Source organism: Piliocolobus tephrosceles, chromosome 2, assembly GCF_002776525.5.
Source record: "Piliocolobus tephrosceles isolate RC106 chromosome 2, ASM277652v3, whole genome shotgun sequence".
NCBI lineage: Eukaryota > Metazoa > Chordata > Mammalia > Primates > Cercopithecidae > Piliocolobus > Piliocolobus tephrosceles.
The window spans coordinates 81,409,794-81,427,796 of record NC_045435.1 but is presented as its reverse complement, the minus strand read 5'-3'; the positions used below and the strand labels follow the sequence as shown (position 1 = coordinate 81,427,796).

Here is an 18,003-nt window from a genome sequence, read left to right as displayed (position 1 = left end):
ATGAGAGTTCTGAGTGCCTAAGAGTTAAAACAGTATCCAATAGAGCCAGGCACGGTGGCTCACACCTGTAATCCCAGCACTTTGGGAGGCCAAGGTGGGCAGATCACTGAGGCCAGGAGTTCGAGACCAGCCTGGCCAAGATGGTGAAACCCCCATCTCTACTAAAAATACAAAAAAACTAGCCAAGCATGGTGCTGCATGCCTGTAATCCCAGCTACTTGGGAGGCTAAGGCAAGACAGTCGTTTGAACCCAGGAGGCAGAGGTTACAGTGAGCCGAGATCACACCACTGTACTCCAGACTGGGCAACAGAGTGAGACTCTGTCTCCAACAACAACAACAACAAAAACAGTATCCAGTAGATTGCAAGCAGCCTCAGTTACTGGTTTGAAACTCCATAGATAAATAATAGTGACTGCACATATATGTGGTGTTTTCCATAGCACTCTAGACAAAGTAAGTTCTAGCCATGTTATTTAAATTAAATGTGGCCATGGCTTTATACGATAATTCATGTTTCCCAAAAGCACATCAAGCAACTTCCAGCCAATAGTCGTGCTGCAAATAGACCCAACGGTTTATCACTATATCAGGATGGAGTGCCCTACAATTGTCAAAGGAAAAAGAATTTCATCTCCAGAAAGGATCAGAGCCAAATGAGTCTCACCATTGAGAGTACTGGACTCATTCCACTGTAACTGGCCCAGACAATTAGAATTAGAGATGGTGCAATTATCAGGCTTATTCAAATCATGTGTGCTGCCTATCTCAGCCTGACCCAAAGACCTTTCTTATTTTTTTTCATTGGCCGAACTTCACAGAGCAGTGAAACATATACATGCTGGAGCCAGACAGCCCAAGGTCAAATTTTGGTTCTGCCACATACTCAGTGGATGAATTTGGGCAATTTACCCTCGTTCTTTTTCCTCCATTCACCATCTGCAAAACAGATAACAACTGTTCATACCTCATAGTTTATTTTTTAATTTTGTCATGTTTTACTATGAAATAAATTAATACATATTAAGCAGGACAGCATCTGGAACACAGCAATTTCTCCATAAATTTAGCTGTTATGCCATCAGTAGGTTTTTATATTCCATCTGCATGCTTGTGCCGCTTCCACTTATAACCTAAGCTGTTGTATACTTAAATCTTTATTTCATTTCAAGGGACTCAGTTTTTTAAATTCAAATAATTTAACTATGAAAAGAAAGTTTTATAAACTGAAAACCAGAATGATTTGCCATACAGAGAAACCAGTTGTAAAAATAAGAACCATGAAAATAAAAAGTGTTACCAAATTTTAGCCAGATCCTATGAGCTTTGTGTTTGGTCTCTTCAGCTTAAAGGGAGAGGAGAGCAAATGAAAGAAAGGAGTGTAAAAGATAGAAAGGTGGTGGAAACTCCCTACTGTCAAACGAAGATGTCCTCCTTACAAAACAGGGGCACCGAAAAAGATTTGGAAAGAGAATGATGTTACCACCACGTGGCTCTTCTGTGTTGTTACTATTGGGCCTGGAGCACCTAAAATTCACCTTACCCTGCACCTGAAAGGCAAGAAAGAAATGTGTCATAAGGGACGGAGATTCTCACATTTTTTGGCCCACTGTATTCTATTTCATGTTTGAAAACACTATTCAGGAGAGTCATTCTTGTATTCAGCAGGCATTTAATGTTCCCTCCAATGAGCTAGCATCTTGGGGACAAAGGGATAGTGTTTGGAACCTGGCCTTTCTTGAGAATGACTACCAGCACTGTACAATCAGTGGAGTCAGGAGTCAGAGAGGCAGCCATTTGCTTGCCTTTTCTACCAAAAAGTGATGGTTCAAAACGCCTGACTCCATGAAATAGCACAAGTACAGCAGGAGTCACGATGGTGGTAAAAACATACACTTAAGCAGCCCTCACAGCATGACAGCTACTGTCCATGTAATTCATTTGATTCTCAAACAACCACACAAGCTTGGTACTGCTATTCCCATTTAGCTGATGAGGACACTAAGGTGTAAAACGGTTAAAAGCTCACCTGCTGTCACATAGCAGTGGCAGGATTCATTGCCTGGAATTGGTGCTTTTAGCTACTACATAACTAGCCAGCCTCTGGCCTGTGGATGGTAACACTTGCTAATGAGTAGCATTTCATGAAGGCTGTGTGTATGCATGTAGGTGGGCAAAAGTGCATGCATGCTTCACTCTGCTAAGAGCTGTACATGCTTTTGTTCATTTATTCCTCAGAACGATCCTGTGAGGTTACTATAGACATTTCCCCTTAATGTCAGCGATCAGTTACTGAAAATTCTATATTCTGAGTGAAAGAGCTGATGAAAAGTCTGCTTCCTTTTGTTTTGAATAATAAAGATTAAATGCATTGTGCTCCAACCCCAAACCCTCAACCAATTTCCTCAAGATAGTTAAACCTCAGTGAAAAGCCTACATATAAGAAAGCATCATGTTAGGATACTACAAATGCTTAGAATCGCTTCCTGATCACCCCACAAGTGTTTGGTTGTTACCCAACAGTTGTTTTTTGTGCAGTAGCACTGACGGCTCACCTAGTGCCAGCAGCATCCCACATGGACAGTGGACAAAACATCTCCCTGTAGTTCTGCCCACCAACCAGTTATATTTGGAATGTAACATGAGACTTTGTTCACACACAGTTTTGTTAAAATCCTGTTGAATTTTGGAATTGTAAATGTAAATACGATTTTTTTTCCTACGAAAACAATAACTGAAGGCTTTGTACAAACTGTGGTATTGGAAATCTGTAAGCATTCTCTTGGGGGAAATGCTAACAAGTAGACCTCCTGTGAAGAGTACCTGTACTACTAGCATCCCCATTTTACAGATGAGAACAGTGAGGATTCACTAGAAGTAGCAGAGCAGGGATTCGTACTCCAAACTTCTCTTACTTCAGAGCCTTCACCCTTAACCACTATGCTGTAGTGTCTATCATTATTGTCATTGTTATAATGTCACAATGGCTTCATTAGAATGATACTGTTATCTTTGTTGTTGTTGCTATTATTATTATCATTATTTGACATTTACTGAACACTCATTTTGTTTCAGGTACTGTACTAAGTAGTCAACATACATTGTTTTATTTACTTCTCACATCAACCTCTGATAGAACTTGATTATCCTTAATTTACAAATAAGAAAATTGAGACCTAGTGAGGTTTTGGATCTTGCCCACTGGACAATCAACTGCCAAGCCTCTACCAAGTGCCTGCTATGTGCTCATCCACGTACCAGGGTTATTTAGTGCTTTAAAATTGACATGGTATATTATTGGACAAAGAGCTTCATAATAGTAGGATTTGGTTCATGGCTGTGCTTCAAAGACATTATGTAGTTTACTATTTCATATTTCAATTTTCTTTCTATAATAAAACCATGCAATTGTATCATGACCTTTGTCTCACCCTAAATAATATGGTATAACTTATATTTTATACATTTATTCAGATATACATATGTGTTGTTGCTGAGTTTGAGTAAGTCTGAGGTCAGAGACCCTGTGACTGATGTTGTCCCAGAAATTTGAATTCTTGTGATGCATAAATGATAGCTGATCAAGCCAACACAACTGTTGGAGGAATTATAGCTTATAGAGTTGCTTGGCAGATGAAATCACTTGACTAATTAGAAAATAATGCATTATGCTGTGCTAGAAAAATCACAGAGCAGCAGAAGCGGAACTGTGTTCTGGGTTGCTGTGGGCTGCCAGTCACAATATTGAGCCTGTGCCTTGCATTCTTTACCTTTTTTTTTCCCCCTATCCCTACAGCCCAGAAATTGAAACAGACCCTGGAGCCTTGTGATACTGAATATCCAGCATTTGTCTCTGAGCGCACCATCAAGGAGACCACAGGGAATATTGCTTGTGAAGACTGCTCCAAGTAAGCCATCCCCCGACCCTCTAACCCCCTACACCTTTCTGCTCAGCACAGAACTTTCCCAGATAGGTCTGTGTGACTTGCAGGCACAGTTACACCAATAGAAAACATGGCTGCCCTCTTGTGTAAGGAAGTATTTCTATCAGCTTAGAAGAAACACCACTTGGCTTTATAAGATATTCTAGACGCTGGGAAGCATTCAGAATGCATGAAAATACATCCTGCAGTATAGGAGATGTGTAGTCAGTTTGTTCATGTTTTGGGAAAGTTCTTATTGGTGCTTTCTCAATTGACAGTTGGCAGTTTGAACTGTGTGTTTGAGAATGTCCTTACGTATCTTTACTGAAGGCACAAGCCTTCAGGATTTACCCAAACCTGATAAGTTGGAAATGTTTCTTGGTGATTGAGTATGCATTTCCCTGATTGCTAATGAGATTGAGTGTCTTTTAATGGTTTTATTGGTTATTTGGGATTTCTGACCTCTTTATTCCAATTGGGCAGTTCCCGAATGGGTGGTTAGATCTACTCTTACTGATTTGGGTGTTCTTTCTCTTTCGGATACTATTTCTTTACAATCGTATGCATTGTATGTGGGTCTTCCTATTCTGTGGTTTGACTCTTTACAGATGCCTTTTTTTTTTTTCTTTTTTTTTTTGAGACAGGTCTTACTATGTTGCCTGGGCTGGTCTCAAACTCCTGGGCTCAAGAAATCCTCCTGTCTCAGCCTCCCAAGTAGCTGGGACTACAGGCACACAATGCACAGAAATTTTCTTTCTTTCTTTTTTGTTTAAATAAGTCTAGTCATGGGCTGAGTTCCCATCTATATGCAGATCTGTTTCCAGATCTTATGGTTTATTAATACCTATATATAATACCATATCTTTTAAATTATTATAGCTTTATAATATGACTTGGTATTTAGGAGAACAAGCTCCTTTCCTTATTCTTCTTATAAGTTTTCTTAATTATTCTTGATTCTTTACTCTTGCATACTTATTTTGGAACTAGCTTGTTAATTTCCACGAATTTTTTTTTTTTTTTTTTTTTTGAGACGGAGTCTCGCTCAGTCGCCCAGGCTGGGAGTACAGTGGCGCAATCTCAGCTCACTGCAAGCTCCGCCTCCTGGGTTCTCGCCATTCTCTGGCCTCAGCCTCCTGAGTAGCTGGGATTATAGGCACCCGCCACCACACCCGGTTAATTTTTTTTGTATTTTTTAGTAGAGACGGGGTTTCACCTTGTTAGCCAGGATGGTCTCGATCTCCTGACGTCATGATCCACCTGTCTCGGCCTCCCAAAGTCCTGGGATTACAGGCATGAGCCACCGCGCCTGGCCCATTTCCATGAATTTTGATAAGTTTTTGATTAAAATTTCTGTAAGTGATAGGTCAATTTAAAGATAATTGCTATTTTTTATAATAATTGGACTTCCCATTAATAAACTAAGTATATCTCTTTAGTTATATGCCTTTTCTATGCCTTTTAATACAATTTTATAACTTTATATATTTATACCTACATACCCCATAGTTTTTCTTCTATCATAAATAGTATATATTTAAAACTACTTTTCTAATTTGTAAGTACTAGTATATGAACATATCACTGATTTCTGTATATTGAATATTGTATCCAACACACTGCTAAATGCTCTTTGAGATCGACTTGTTTGTGTATGGATGCTCTTGGACTTTTTGCATAGACCGTAATATCATTTGTGAAACGTTTGCTTTCTAATCTCCATGCTTAATTATTGTTTTCTGTTTTATTGCACTATACTTCTGACACATCGTTAAATAGAAGCAATGAGATTAGGCAACCATGTCTCATTCCTGATTTAAAGGAAGTGCCTCCAATAATTACATGTTAAGTATGTTTGCTAAAGGACTTTTTTTATTGTCATAAAATATAAAGAATATAAAATTTACCATTGAACCATTTTAAAGTGTATAATTCAGGATCATTAAGTATATTCACAATGTTGTGCAGCCATCACTGTTAATTCCATAATTGCTGTAGATTTTTAGTAGTAACAATTTATGAGGCTAAAGAAAACTTTTGTAAGAGTTTTTGTTTTCATTGTTATTGTTGAAATCTAAATGGATGTTGAATTTCATAAGAAAGTTCTACATCCATTACAAAAAAAATTTCCTTAATTTGTTAACATGTTAAGTTACATTAATATTTTTAAAATTTTAAATTATGAAATATATATACATATAAAATACTTCTAAGTTTTCTTGGTTATTCTTGACTCTACTCTTGCATATTAATTTTGGAAATAGCTATTAATTTCTATGAATTCTGATAGGGTTTTGATATGTATAATATATGTATTATATATGTATTATATATACATATCATATGTATGTATTGTTTGTATATTTCATGATATCTATAATCATGTATATGTCATGATTTTATTTTCATGAAATAAATATATAATGCATATGTGTATGTATTATACATAATATATGTAGCGTATATTACATATGTATAGTATGTATATATTACATACTTTATATGTAGTATTTATTATATATTAATAGTATATAGAATGTGTAATGTGAAAATATACTTGCTTTTTCAGAATGGACCTTCATTGTCATAAACAGGCCAGGCGTGGTGGCTCATGCCTGTAATCTCAGCACTTTGGGAGGCCAAGGCGGGTGTATCACCTGAGGTCGGGAGTTGGAGACCAGCCTGGCCAACATGGTGAAACCCTGCCTCTACTAAAAAATACAAAAATTAGCCAGGCGTGGTGGTGGGCACCTGTAATCCCAGCTACTCGGGAGGTTGAGGCAAGAGAATTGCTTAAACTCGGGAGGTGAAGGTTGCAGTAAGCCGTTATCTTGGCACTGCACTCCAGCCTGGCAACAGAGCTAGACTCCGTCTCAGAAAAAAAAAAAAGTAATAATATTTCACACATATTGCTGAATTCAATTTACTTACACCGTGAACTTTTTGTTTTTATGCTCAAAAGGGAGAGTGGCAATACTTTTTCTTCCTTGCACTGTCATTTGGCTTTCCTATTAAGGTCATTTTATTGCCACAAAATTACTTACAGTTTCCCTCTTTGTGTAATACCTGTAGCATTTTATATAAGATGAAATCCAGTATCTGTTTCTTGAAGATTTGGTAAAACTTGTAAAACTATTAGTGACTGGTGGGATTTGTATGTGTGTGTTTTTTCGTGTGCGTATAAATTTACAACTATGAAATTAGTTTCTTTTGTGGTTAGATATTTCTGGATTTTCTTTTTCCTTTTGAAATGGTTTTGGTGATTATATTTCTTAGAAAACTGCCTGTTTCACCTCATTTTTCAAGATTATTGCAGGCATTGTTGATAGTGTTTTCTTTTGATTAAAAATGTTACTATATTTGTGATTTTGCCCCCTTTTAAAGCTTTTAATTGATCCTCCCTCTTGTTCCCTTTCCTCTTGCCTCCTTCCCTCTCTCTCTCCCTTTTCATACTGCCAGAGATATGTTTGTTTTATCTTTCTTCTATGATTCTTGAGTTTACATTGTTTTTTATTTTCTAAGATTTTGTATTTGATGCTTAGCTTTTCAGGTTCATTGTATATGTGTATAGATATACCTATAAGCATATATACGTCTAGGTATACATTTCTCTCTGCATTCCAGTGCATCTCTAAATTTAATATATATATAAGACCTTCATTCTTATTCATCTCTAACAAGTTTCTAGTTTTTACCATTTTTTGATCTGTCAGTGCTTAAATCATGTTTTAAAATGTCCGAATATATGAGATTTGAGGCCATCCTTTTTATTACTGAAGTCTAATTAAATGGCTTTGTGGTCTGTATAATACATCTATTTTAGTATTTGTGGAAACTTGCTTTGTATTTCTAGTCCTTGTCCACATGTTTTTGAAAGCAAGTTACATTATCTAATAGCTGGGCACAGGGATCAATGTGTGCCCTTTGGACAAAGTATACAAATTGTGTTTCAAACTTATCTTTATTTTCAGTCTATTTTAGATGTCAGTTAATCTCTCACCAGGCTTATGGACGTTTTTGTGCCATTCAATTCATTTTGCTTTCTATATTTCGAAGTTATGTTACCATGGACATCCCTGTTCATGATTATTATAGAGGCCTAAGAAATCATTCCTGTTATCACTATGTAATAACCCTCTTTATACATGAAAGTGCTTTATGCCTTAATGTCTATTTGTTTTGTTAATAGCAGAGGTACATTAGCTCTATTTTGGTAATATTTTGCTAGCCATATTTTCCCTTTTCCCTCCATTTTCAACCCTTTTTCATTATTTTGCGCTAGGATTTTGTTTTATAAACAGAATATAGCTGGATTCAAAGTTTTTATTATTTCTGTTATCTGATAGTTTAATCTTTTAAAATTTATGGTGCTTACCAATAAGTTTGGAATATTTCTACCATCATTTTATATGCTCTGCATTCCTCATGTTTTTTCTTTGTTCCTTTCTTCCTTCTTTCTTTCCTTCCTTCCTTCTTTTCCTTCTTTCCTTCCTTCCCTCCCTCCCTCCCTTCCTCCTTCCTTCCCTCCTTCCTCCTTCTCTCTCTTTCTCTCTCTCTCTTTTCTTCCTTTCTTTCCCTTCAATTGAATTGATTGGGTTTTCTCCTTCTTTTTTTGTATTCTATGTAAAGTACACACTATTGCTTTAGTAGTTACTCTTTGCCTTTTTAACATGTTTCAGTTGGTGAGGCTCTCCTCCCTCCTCCAGAGCAAACAAAAGCTTAGATTTTGTTAAGCTGAATTACCTCCCATCTCTTTCATATAAGATTTTCTAACCTTCTAGTTCTACTGTGTTTTTAACCCATGAAATAATTATTACTGTTATTGCTGCCTATAGTAAATAACATGTTTACCTGCATTTTTATATGTTTATAGTCACGTTTTGATTTAAAAAAAAAATTGCTTTTTGTTTTACAGTGCTTTAGAAGTTTTTCCAAGAATGATCTGAGAGTGATAAATTATCTCATTCTTTGTCTAAAATCCCTAATTTAGTATGTACTTAACAGTGATGATTTATCTCCATAGCATCAAAATTAAAATATTTTGAAGATATTCCATTGTCTTCTCACTTTTATCCTTGTACCTTTGTAGGTAGTCTGACCTCTTCCCCTTCTCTGATGGCTTTTGCAGTGTTCAGTCTCTCTCGAATGTTCTGAGGTTTCACTGACGTGATTCCAGATATAAATTCATTTCTATTTTTTATGTGCTTTATTCTGGATAATTTCTTTAAACTTATATTCCAGTTCGCTAATTTCCTTTTGATCCTGTCTGGTCTGCTGCTGAAACAATCTATTGAGCTTTTTATTTCTAGACGTTTCATTTGCTTCTCTTAAAACTATATGTTTCTTTTATGTAGTCTTAGTCTTAGGTTCTCTGTACCAAATTATAAAAAACCTTTTAAGATTGTTCTAATAGTTTAAATTTTAGGAGTATCAATCCTCTTTTTTCTTCTTTCTGCGTTTTTCCATGTTAGATTATAGGCTCATGTATTTTGTCATTTTTAACTGTGAATTGATCTTTACTATTAAGTATTATTTATCTGGGAACAGAATAGAATTTGATTTTCTCTTCACTGTATATTTGCATTTTGGCTTCTATCATGTATCCTATTAGTAACGATGGCCTGGGAATAATTGTTATGTAAGTTTTTTGTATTTAGGAATTTGTGTACCATATAATTAGAGTACATATTTTTCCTAAGCAGCATGTAGTTTAGACTTGCAGTTTGATTTCTCGTGGGCAATATTGGTTTTCTTATTCAGAGCCTCAGAGAGTACCAGATTATCCATTTTTTTTTTCACTTAGCAGTAAATTTACAAGTTAGCTTTTAGTGTCTTCTCTTGTAAGATCTTTTGTATTTAAACATGTTTGTTTTGTTGTACTATTTCGTCTAGTGTGTCTGAGTGTTTAGAGCAGGATGGCTTCCACATTTGCCCAGTCTACCATGTTATAGTTTATTCTTCTGACTGGGGGCATTCTAGATCCACCACAAGAAAGTACTGAAGTGTATGGTTCAGTGCAGGAGCCGTGGAAGCAATGGGTTCAGAATGTGAGTTCTGACTTCACTAATGACTAACCCTGTGACCTTGGACGAAAACCTTAATTCCATGAAGTTCTGCTTATTCCTGGGTGATTTGGGGGGATTAGAGTAGTAAGCATATCATGGCTTGTTATAGGAGGTAAAGTGAGAAAATGTATGTTGTGAATTTAGCATAATGCCTGAATCAGATTAAGTACTCAGTAAACAGTCACATGTAACATGTGCGTAAGGCTATGGTCCAAATGTTGGTGACCTCCAAAATCTACATGTTGGAACCTAATCCCCGATGTGATGGTATTAAGAAGTGAGGCCTTTAGGAGATGATTAGATCATGAGGTCTCTGCCCTTATGAATGGCATTAGTGCCCTTATAAAATAAGTTTGAGGGGGTCTGTTTGACCTTCCATCATGTGAAGACACAGCTAAAAAGGTGTTATCATTGAGTCAGAAAACAAGCCCTCACTAAACAGTAAGTCTACTGGTGTCTTGATCTTGGGATTCCCAGCCTCCAAAACTGTGAGCAATAAATTTCTGTTGTTTATAAATTACCCACTCTGAGGTATTTTGTTATAGCAGCCTGAGTAGGTGGAAACACATAACACCAAATATATAAAAAGTTTTTAACACCTGTAAACCATTCTGCTAAAATGTGAATATTTCTTTCCACTGTCTAATGTTATTTCACTACCGTAGAATTCTCTGTATAAAAAGGTATTACATATATGTCTCAGATATGATCACAGGCCATGTGTGATGGAAGCGTTGTTGACAATTCATGACTCTTATAACTCTATGGTTTTGTGAGGTAGACGCCGCTGGTTTTATAATGATTGAGAACCTTTTTGACCAAATGGATACTATACCCTCAGTCATCATAACTACAAACTCTATGAGGTGGCCAGTATCCCTTAGTGAATCATGAGCACAATCATATTTAGTAGAGCAAGTTAGGGTTCTTATTTCTATTCTAAGTGAGAAAACCAATAGAACTAAGATAGGACATTGCTAGAGCCAGCAGTATTTTTCCTTATTAGAAATCATAATTAGAAAATAAAGAAATAGATGCAGCTGGATTAAAGAAAGTGACCAAAAGATTTCAAACTAAAGAAATGACTACCTTTCATTCAGTAGGAATAGGAGGTCATTGCATTCCTGCTGTGATCTAGAAACTGTGCTGGTGCTTTGGGGAATGCCAAGATGGATAAGATACAAAAGTGAAGGCTGGGTGCAGTGGCTCACGTCTGTAATCCCAGCACTTTGGGAGGCGGAGGCGGGCGTATCACTTGAGGTCAGGAGTTCGAGACCAGCCTGGCCAATATGGTGAAACTCTGTCTCTACTAACAATACAAAAATTAGCCAGGCAGGGTGGTGCACGCCTGTAATCCCAACTGCTCGGGAGCTGAGGCACAAGAATTGCTTGAACACAGGAGACGGAGGTTGCAGTGAGCTCAGATTGCACCACTGCACTCCAGTCTGGGTGACAGAAGGAGACTCTATGTCCAAAAAAAAAAAGAAAAAAAAAAAAAAGTTGAAGTTGAAGAGATTTGTATCAGTCATGACTAGTTTGTTTCAACTCTCTAATAACACGCTGAGTTGAAGACTCACAGGAGATTGGGTAGTAAATGGAGTAAGGCCCTACACAGTGTGCTAGCAGCAGTGAAAAGACACTGTAGGCATTGGAGGATTTTCCTTTCCAAGCTTTATTTGAAGACCACCACCTGGCAGCTCAGTCACATACTGCAGAAGCATAACAATAACGCCCCAGGAGTCTGGGTGGAGAGAGAAATGAGGACTTGGGCTTTTCCTTTTTTTTTTTTTTTTTTTTTAGTAAACATTTGATTGAAGCATAACACCTACAGAAAAGTGTCCGAACTGTAAGTTTGCAGCTTGATTAATTTGCATAAAGTGAGTATTCCTGTATAACCAGCACCCTGGTTAGGAAGTGAAATAACATTACAAGCTCCTCAGAAGCACCGACCCCCACACCTGCCCTCCTCTAAGGGTAACCTCACTGACCACAGGATAACCACTCTCTTGATTTCTAACATCATGGATTGGTTTTGCCTGTTTCTTATATTGCTAACTTGTGAGATGGCAATTTGGTAGATAAGATATGAGGGCTGATTTATTAATGATCTTGAAGGAGGTCTCTAAGGAATTCACTCAGAAAACAAAATAGGGTCATAGGAAGAAAACATAAAGATAGCTGAGGACTTCAGTAAACATTTCTTGATCATCTGGTTGCATCCCAGACACTGGGCTGCACTTTGAGGAGGCAGTGGTGAATGAGACACACAAAATTCTTGCCCTCACGGAGTTTGCAGACAAGTAACCAGGCAATGCCAATACTCCATGGTTAGTGCCATGATTAGAGAGTAAATGTTACATGGGGTCACAGAAGGAAGGTTTAGGTAGTCAAGAAAAGCTTCCTGGAAGAAATAGCACCTAACACAATGCCACCAGGGTGAGGAGGAGTTGAGTACGCACACCCAGGCAGAGAGGGGAGCATTGTGGAGATGAGAGAACTTGTGGTTTGGTCAACACATTGTTAGACGTTCCAGGAAGCTGAATACAGAATTGTGGGTAAGGACAGATGACAGAGGGGACAAGGGCTGATCAAGGCCTAAGGCTTGTTGCCCTTTTGATCCTGTCGAAGAGAACTAGCCCTTTGAAGGACTTCAAATGCTAATTACCCTGACACCAGTATGGAACCACCGAAAGGTTTCAAGGAAAAGAGTAAAAATGATCAGATTCCAGATGATGGGAAAAATGACATGGTGGCCTCTTGAAACAGAAACTCCTCATTCAGACAGCCATTTGCTACCCCTTTGTCCCTTCCTTCTCTCTCACCACTAAGCACGCACATGCACGCACACACACGCACACACTGGTCCTAACAGAGCAAACAACTCACTTGTTTCTCTTCCTCCTCCTCTTCTTTTTAGAGATTAGAAATTGACACATCACTGGGGTAGCTAGTTGGATGAGAAATCAATTCAAGACTACTTTTTCTCCAAATCCAAAAATCTTTGTGAAGCTTTATTATAAAATAATGATTTAATGTTTATACGATATAAAAAAAGGAGCCATAACCAGTTTTGTTGAATGCTTTTGAAGAGTGGAACCTTTTATTCTGTCTTTTGCATATTCTTTTCTCTGTATCCCTCCTTGCTCCATTTTATGAAATACAGTTTATTAGAAGATATAGTTGAGTATTTATCAAAGTATTTATGAAGCTATTGTTTGGCATTTTCTTTGAGCTTTGTATTCTCAGAATGCAATCTATTAAGGTGGAAAATAATGTTATTTGATTTTTGTTGTCTTCCTCTTCTTGATGACCCATAGATGTACAATAGCCAGCATGATTGATGGTATCCAGAAAGCTGAATCTGTACCTCTGCTTTATATCTAATTTGCAAATAAATTTATCAGCCTTTCCCTGGAAGGAATGAAATTTTTCAGGTCTAGTTCTGTAAGACAATTACTACTTTTTGACCAACTTTGTAGGTAACTTCAGGTCAGGGGCAATGACATTCAAAAATAACACAATTCTGTAGCGTTTGGCCAGGAGTGCGCTGGAAATTGAGTTTGGTGAAAATTATAGTATTTCAGAAATTACGCAGTAAGATCTTTTTCATAGGAAAACATCTCGCCTTCCGCAGTGGAACATACAGAACCGTGTCCATTACAAACTAGTCTCAAGGCAGCGATTTTCTTTCCTCCACAAGCAATGGCAAACCATAGAGCAACAATCCCAAAGAACTGAGCACTTCCCACGGGAACAGGCCTCAGCTGCAGTTTGCTTTTGGACTGTCATTAACAATCTGCCCATCTCTTAGAAGAGATCCACTGATCCTGGTATCTAAACATTGTGCTAGAACTAAGTCAATCATGGCAGGTTGTTGGCAGGTGGTTCTACCCATATAGCAGAAGTCTTTTCGGTCTTCAGAAATCTTTGAAGAGCAAAGTTGAGCTGCGTCCTACTCCATTTCTGTGTCCTGTTTCCAGAATCATTAGATGGTTTCGTATGGAAAATACATCAAGAGGTGACTCAGTTGCTCTAAATAGAAACCTTCAAATTGGCAACTCCGCAAGTGGACATTTATGTGTCTATAGCATAGACAGATCTATTATAACATAGAGGGACAGTATGTAGTGTTTTTAAAGGGATTTTCAAAAATATAGGGTTTATTAAGAATGCAGGAGCCTAAAAGAAAATAAGAATTTACATAAGAATGTCATTAGGGTTGGTGGTTTGGCCACTCTAACCAATAATTTTTGTCATCCAATACCCCACTGATTATTAAATTAATCTGTTATTCAAACAGCAATCGAAAACAACTCAGCCCATATTTTCTGGGCATTTGTGACTGTCAACAAGTTGGACAAAATTGGAATCTAGAAAGGATGTAATGTTTTACTATTTTCCAGTATGTTTCTTTCCTTCTTGATTACCCAGCCCCCTTTGCCAAGAAAGAGATTCACAAAGATTTGCTTAGAATCAGTTGCAAAATAAATAGTTACAACTGGTTAAGAAAAATAATTAACCAAAAATAAAACTTTAAACACGTGTAACATTTTCATTTCAACATTTCAATGTTGGCAAAATATTAATTTCTAAGGTAAATTAGATTTTTGTTTTTGTTTTTTAGTGTGTGCTTTTTTTGTTAGTAGCACTCATCACTTCTCATAAAAATTATATTGCCATCGGTTTCGCTTTGAGATCTGTACACAAGCTTTGCTCATCTTCCTGGAAACCCCAAAAGCTGTGGCTACAGTTTTCTTCTCTCATCGCTTCTCCCCACGCACCTTTCATTTATCCGCTAAGCTGAAAGAAAGTAATTGGTCTCGAAGCTGTGTTGACATGTTTCGTGGGCTACAGTTCAGAAAACCATAGTTCAGGGATTCCATTTTCCAACGAACGACTCCAATTTCCTGTTGAGGTCTCAAGCTGGGTGGGCGATTTACCACAAGTCTTTAGACTGTTCTCAGTGAGTGCCCTCCAGGTGTTTCTACCAAGTGAGGCTTCTGGAAATGACCTGTATAATGGATCCATTGCACAATAGGGACACAGCGTTTTCCTTGAGTAAAGGCTAAGAAGGTGGCCTCTGGGACTGAACTATGGTCTGGGCTACCGCACTTACTAGTGCAAAGATCTTAACATATTATGTAAATGCCCTGACCCTCAGTTTGCTCATCTCCAAGAGGGGTATAAGCATAGTCCATGCCTCTTAGGATCTATGTGTGGGTTTAAAAGAAGATGTATTACTTTCATACTTAGCACAGTCCACAAACCCATCTGTGTTGACAGGGATGCAGGAAAACCACAGGACTCCTTCTCAGCCTTGAAGGTAAAACTAATAGTTTCCGTCAGGAAAAGTAGATGGTGAGGTTTTTTTGCTCTGATGAGACTGTCCTAGATAAAATAGCTCTTGGATTTTTTCCACTTCCTGGGTCTACTTGAGCTCTTGGTTGACAAGAAACTTGGAATTCTGGATCTGGGAATACACATACTCAACAGTGACCAGATCCTTCATTACACAAATTAGATACAGACGTTGCCAGTGGGAGTACATTAGTGTCATGAATAATATAATTTGTAGGCGTTAAAGTGTAAGTTTTTTAACCACTTAACTTGCAAGCATATGCTAATTTGTTGAAATATTTTTGTATCTCCTGCTCTATAGATTCTTGCCAAACTACCATACGCCCATCTTGTTTAAAACATGTGAATCAATATGATTCAGTTTCCCATGAAAACTTTCCACTCTACAGTGAGAGTAGCGCCAATGGTCATATTCTTCCCTTTGGAGGTTGAGGGCTCTGCATCTTATTTTTCCCAAGTTTCCCTTGTGTCTTTGCTTCTTTATATCTTGCCACATTGGGTGGTAATGCACAAAACTGTGAATTACCCAAGTCAAAATAGTTCCTATGTCAATTCTACACAGTCACGCCCAAGCAGCAGCAGAGGAAAACCAGCCGCATCCTCCCTGTATTTTCTTGCCTCCTTTTCTGCATCTCAGAAACATGGTAGAAGTAACTTCTGCATCCTAAAAACAATTTCTTTCCAGCATTAAAAATTTAAAACATGACTATCACATTCAAAAGTTTTTCAATGATTTGTCATATAATGTTGAGGCTGTGCTAATCACTCTTTAATACAAATCTGCCTTCTTTTTATATTATGGGTGCGGGGCCAGGTTTGAATAATTCAATGCTAGCTCTTACAATGAATATCCCAATGAGTGCTATATGTTTATGGTTGCTAAAATCATCTTGGCTTTAAATTTTAAAAAGGGGAGGAAGAGGTAAATGCTTATCCTGGGCACTTTATTTTGAATTGTTGAAATAGTGCCATAAGATGAAAGTGGGGTCCAAAGGTACTATAATAATTGGAATTAAAACCTGTGGTCAGTTTTTCTACCTATCCTTCCAAATCTCAGTTCAATGAAGCATTTTATTGGGGACAGGGTTTCCCTGATTTTTTTCTCAGATGCTCAGAGGAAAAAGTGCCCTCTTTCCAGACTCAAGGATGATTACAACTTTGAGGATCCAGATAGAATGGATGTTGTTGTGTAGGTGTTGCTATCTTTACTTGCTCTTTGATAAGCAGTGTTTGGAGGGTTTTAGTACAGGAAATGTTATAAATTACTGTTTTCCCTCCTGAGTCCATGATATAAAATGAGAGGGGCGCATGTCTATAATGACTAGGCAGGTTTCTACCTGACATGAATTAGTCTCACGAACAATTTCTCATTTGTACATTTCTTAATGTGTGGGGAAGAGGGGTGGGAGCACATGGAAGTTTGGCTGGGCTCACAACACAGTGAGGCTTTCCTCTTCCATGCCGGAGGGTAGGAGACCAGCAGAGCCAAGGAATATTTTTAGAATGTTTATTTGCATGGGGAATAGAAGCGTGCAGAGCTGTATCCACACTATTGACGTTTGCAAGTTGCATTTCTGCGGTGCATTGTCTCCATCCTGGTGGTGGTTTGTGCTGTGACTCCCTCCATCCCTACCTCAAAGAGCAGTCTGTGTTCCCCCCTTGCTCTGCCCAGTACTGCACCTGAAGTGGCTTAGCAAGTTGCCAAAACCCTATAGATGTGTGTTTATTAACTCTCCAGCTTGCCCTCCATTTGTTTAGCTTGGAAAGAGTTTATATATTCCTATGGGTATTAAAAACCCATCTGATGTATTAAAGGAGCTCAAAGGATCAAAGCAGAAATGCTGTCTGAAATGCAGCATGTTGAATATAGATACGAAGTTTCTAGACACAAACTACTTTTTCAAGGGACATCCTGTATACTCAAAAAGAAAATTCATTTTTTGATGATCAACTCTTCTTTGGGACATGAATTTTTTCTTTCTCTTTAGTGACCGCCCACCTTTTGGAGCATCTCTCATGATTTTGACAAGAAGACCACTTGGCACCCCAGGGTGGAGACAGTCATTAATTTCAGTATGTTGTTCATGCCTTGGAAGATGTAGCCCAAGAAGCTTAACTGGCTAATGATGAAGCTTCTTAGTGCATCTGAAAGAAAATGGGTGGAGAGGGTACAAGATGAGGATCAGAATCACCTATGATCCAGAATAATTAGAGGTGTAGATGATCAAAGTCAGTAGGATGTGGGAGAAATTATCAGGATAAAATCATTATATCAGATGTATCTGAAAACATTGGTGTACTGACTTTTAGAAAACAAATTATATATTTCATGGGTGATTCCATTTCTATTGAAGTAGGTTGCCCCTGCAATCTTGGATTATTTCAGTAGATCTAAGCCTATATGAGAATTCATGTGTGATTACTGTTTATCGAATGCCTACTTTTCACAAAGAGTTTTGTGTTCATTTCCACATTTATTGTTTTTTCCATTTTTTCCACTTCATCTGCCTTTCACCAAGGAGGAACTTGAGGCTCAGAGGAGTAAACTCTCCTGACCAATATAACAGAGCCAATACATGCTGGAGTTGAATTAAGTCTGGATCTGCCTGACTGAAAGCTGACAGAGAATTCCTGTTGGCATCCACGTGAATGCCTCTC

The 18,003-nt window shown here is 37.8% G+C and overlaps 1 protein-coding gene across 1 annotated transcript in view; it reads left to right on the top strand.

Annotated features, from left to right (window-relative positions):
* The window catches only part of CACNA2D3 (calcium voltage-gated channel auxiliary subunit alpha2delta 3), a 958,661-nt gene that overhangs the window by 894,568 nt on the left and 46,090 nt on the right, over positions 1–18,003 (top strand). The window contains exon 35 of the mRNA XM_023189561.2: positions 3,796–3,907. Within this exon, the coding sequence (XP_023045329.1) occupies positions 3,796–3,907 (112 nt within the window). The remainder of the gene's footprint in view (positions 1–3,795; positions 3,908–18,003) is intronic.